Source organism: Sinocyclocheilus anshuiensis, unplaced genomic scaffold, assembly GCF_001515605.1.
Source record: "Sinocyclocheilus anshuiensis isolate Anshui unplaced genomic scaffold, SAMN03320099.WGS_v1.1 scaffold991, whole genome shotgun sequence".
Lineage (NCBI taxonomy): Eukaryota > Metazoa > Chordata > Actinopteri > Cypriniformes > Cyprinidae > Sinocyclocheilus > Sinocyclocheilus anshuiensis.
This window is the reverse complement of record NW_015547702.1, coordinates 448005-451508: the sequence shown is the minus strand read 5'-3', so window position 1 is coordinate 451508 and position 3504 is coordinate 448005. Positions and strand designations below refer to the sequence as shown.

The 3504-nt window shown below is 38.4% G+C and overlaps 1 protein-coding gene across 1 annotated transcript in view; it reads right to left on the bottom strand.

Moving 5' to 3' along the window:
• LOC107703908 (uncharacterized serine-rich protein C215.13-like) overlaps positions 1-3504 on the bottom strand; it is a 9568-nt gene that overhangs the window by 5540 nt on the left and 524 nt on the right. The window contains exons 2-3 of the mRNA XM_016506706.1: positions 2082-2145; positions 1307-1597 (exon numbers count right to left, since the gene is read on the bottom strand). Coding sequence (XP_016362192.1) covers positions 1307-1597; positions 2082-2145 — 355 coding nt within the window. The remainder of the gene's footprint in view (positions 1-1306; positions 1598-2081; positions 2146-3504) is intronic.

The following is a 3504-nucleotide window of genomic DNA, read 5'->3' as shown; positions in this document are numbered from 1 at the left end:
TATGTGGAAAATAATGTGTTTTTTGAACCTTAAACCGCATAAACACATTGCATTACACCAAATACACAAAATAATGTACTTTTTAGCAACGTCATATGACCCCTTTAAAAACCATTGCTGTGCATTGTATATAACAATGTTTTATACTTTAAATAATTGCGTAAGTAGTAAAACAACACAAACGGGGCAAAAATGCGTTTTACGTTTAGAAACATTTTGAGTCTCCCCCTCCCTTGCCTCACAGTGATTTGGTCCAAATGCCTGCTTTCCTCTTTTACATCACCTACACACATACACAAGTCCGGTGAGAGAGAACAAAGCCAATAGTTGTGGAACTCCAGTAAGTAAGGCTGTCAAGGCTATTTTACTCACTTAGACATCGGATGAAGTGATTCTTTTCTCTTTAATACATGATGCCAATGTATTTTTCAATGAGTCTGCTATGTTAGCAATAATAACGTTACCTGCTTGAGGGAAAGGGTTGCCAGGTTTTCATAACAAAACCTGCCCAATTGCTACTCAAAACTAGCCCAAACTATCCGCGTTTCGAGGGGGTCCCCCGGTAAAAATCGCGTTCCGGGGGCTAAAATACACGTTATTGGGGTCGCTTCAACCCAAGGACATGAAAAACAACCCGCGGCAACAGTGATAAAGAAGCCCAATTCCACGGGAAAACCGCGGACTTGGCAACACTGTGACAGATAGTAATGTCTACAACAGACACGAGCGCTGTCACGGCACGACCACAACAGCTTAAAGTTGTCTAATTTGGCACGGTCTCCCTGCTGCATTAATAGTAGTGAGCCATTCCTCTGTGTATACATATCCTTGCAAGTACAATTTTAGCTGTATTATTTTTGTACCCTTCAAAAATCGCTCTCCCCCCCTACTGTTAGACGAAATTTACGCCCCTGGGTGGTAGTATCATGGTTTGGGCCTGTTTTGCTGCATCGGGGCCAGGACAGCTTGCCATCATTGATGGAACAATGAATTCTGAATTATACCAGCAAATTCTGAAGGAAAATGTCAGGACATCTGTCTGAGAACTGAATCTCAAGAGAAAGTGGGTCATGCAGCAAGACAACGACCCCAAGCACACAAGTCGTTCTACCACAGAATGGTCAAAGAAGAACAAAGTTTATGTTTTGTAATGACTGAGTCAAAGTCCGGACCTTAATCTTAAATATATGTATGTCTATTCTACTTCTATTCTGCCAATAAATAATTACATGTAAATGGAAACTACATATTAAACACCACAACCACACAAGAAAGATATAGATAGGCATACAGAAAGAAAGAATACCTGTCTCCATACTAGTAACACCTGTTGAGACGACAGTAGCACTGTTAGAAGCAGTGTTCTGTATAGAGGCGGATGAAGCTCCTGTCACTGAAGAGCCTGATGTGGCCATCTGGTCAGTAGAAATGGAGGAGGACATGCTTACTGGATCCGCAGATTGAGTTAGGCTTACAGATTCTGACATTGTAGATGATGTCGCATCTGATGTCAGAGTGTTTTCTGGAATAGCCGTTGTGGAAGTTGTCCATACTTTAGAGAGCAGACTCATTTGCAATAAAAGAAAAAACAGGAAGCCTGTGGGAAAGAAAGATAAAGGACAGCAAAAGTCTGTGACAGCTAGGGCATTTACTGTATTTGCATGTGGTTAAATGTAACTTGGCCAGTTGAGAAATGCATGGAAAAACATGCACACAAGAAGCACGAGCACAAAGAATTTCAAATTAAAATTTTTATTAATTTCTTTACATGCAGATGGGTTTTTTACGTGAAATTTATACACAAGTTCCCTCTGCTTCACACTGTTAAAGGTTAAAGGGGTCATATGATGCGATTTCAATTTTTCCTTTCTCTTTGGAGTGTTACAAGCTCTTGGTGCATAAAGAAGATCTGTAAAGTTGCAAACATTAAAGTCTCAAAACCAAAGAGATATTCTTTATAAATATATATTGGTTTGGTGATGTTAAATACATTTTTGACTTGAAAAAAAAAAAAACAGTTTATTGAGATGCCACCAAATATTGATTTACACACCATTCCATGAAAAGGTACAATGACAAACCTGTTTTCGAAGACCTCCGAGTCTTGCTTATATCGATAGTGCAACATATTTCTCCCAACGCCATCTGAAAGCATGAAATAATGACGAAAAACAGCAAGAATATTGATGTTTATTAATGTTAATGGTGAGCTTGATTGCTGATTTGACATGTTTAAAGGGACCAGCAACCAACATAAAGCAAGGCATGTATCAGTATCAGAAATTAAATCCCTTTGCCTGTGAATTATTCTCTGATGGTGGTTTGCATCCATGACACTGGAGACAAATTTTCACCGAGAGCTATGCAAACCTGACCTGCCATAATTGGCATTGCAGAACATGCCTAACCTCTCGTGACCTCTGAGCATGATATTCTGCTTTGATCTGCAGTGGAGCATGTCATCAGAGACGATTTCTTCTAATAGATGTCAATTGTGTGGCTGAAACAGAGCCACATTGATTCGGTGTCCATCGCCGCACGTATTTGAATTTGAAACAGGCGGCATCTCAGTGTGGCTATCAACGTTACATCACAGAAATCGCAATCTTCATTTAAATTTCTCTGGCAGACACACCGGTTCATAGATACAAAAGTTCCCTTGCTACGAGGCCGCTTGCCCACACACAATTAACAACTTGTTTGTTCTCTGTGAATCCCACGGGCGTACGTGCAAAGCACGGCTTGTTACCCCTTTCCACATGAGGCGGTGATCAACACCGTCAGGAAACTACCCTGGAAACCATGTCTTGTATGAGAACATTGGTTCACCCAAATTATGACTCTTTCTCTTTCTATTCCATAGAAATACAATCATGTTTTCAGATGATTTTGACCATCTGTTTGCATTTCTCGTCTTCTCTAGCTTGCTTATCAATCTAGTTGTCTAAAAGACCTGGCATTGTATATTACAAATATTACTGGCTCTTGAATTGTTCTTGTAAGTTGCTTTGGATAAAAGATGAGATGCACTGAAAAAAAAAAATAAAGGTGAAGCATTTACAATTGTCACTGAGAAATTGCTAGTAAATTTCACAAATAATTGCAAAGTAACTGCAAGTAACTAAATGTGAAAATGTTCTAAAAATAAACATCAGATATATAATATACTGTTGATGATGTCCTGTATTTACCAATGATTTGATCTACTAGGCATTACGTACTAACCTTTTTTATTTAACATAACATTTAATATATTTTTTTATAACCGATAAATAAAAGATGCATAGATCTCATTCCCATTCTCGTGCACAAAGCAAGAAATCTCAAAAGACATTTATAACATATATATATATACACCTTGCTACGTGTACTGCGTTAGGCTAACCGAGACTTGTCATTTGCACATATATTGTTGCTCTTTTGTTAGATTTAATTGCTTCTATTGTCCTCATTTGTAAGTCGCTTTGGATAAAAGCATCTGCTAAATGTTTAAATGTAAATGTA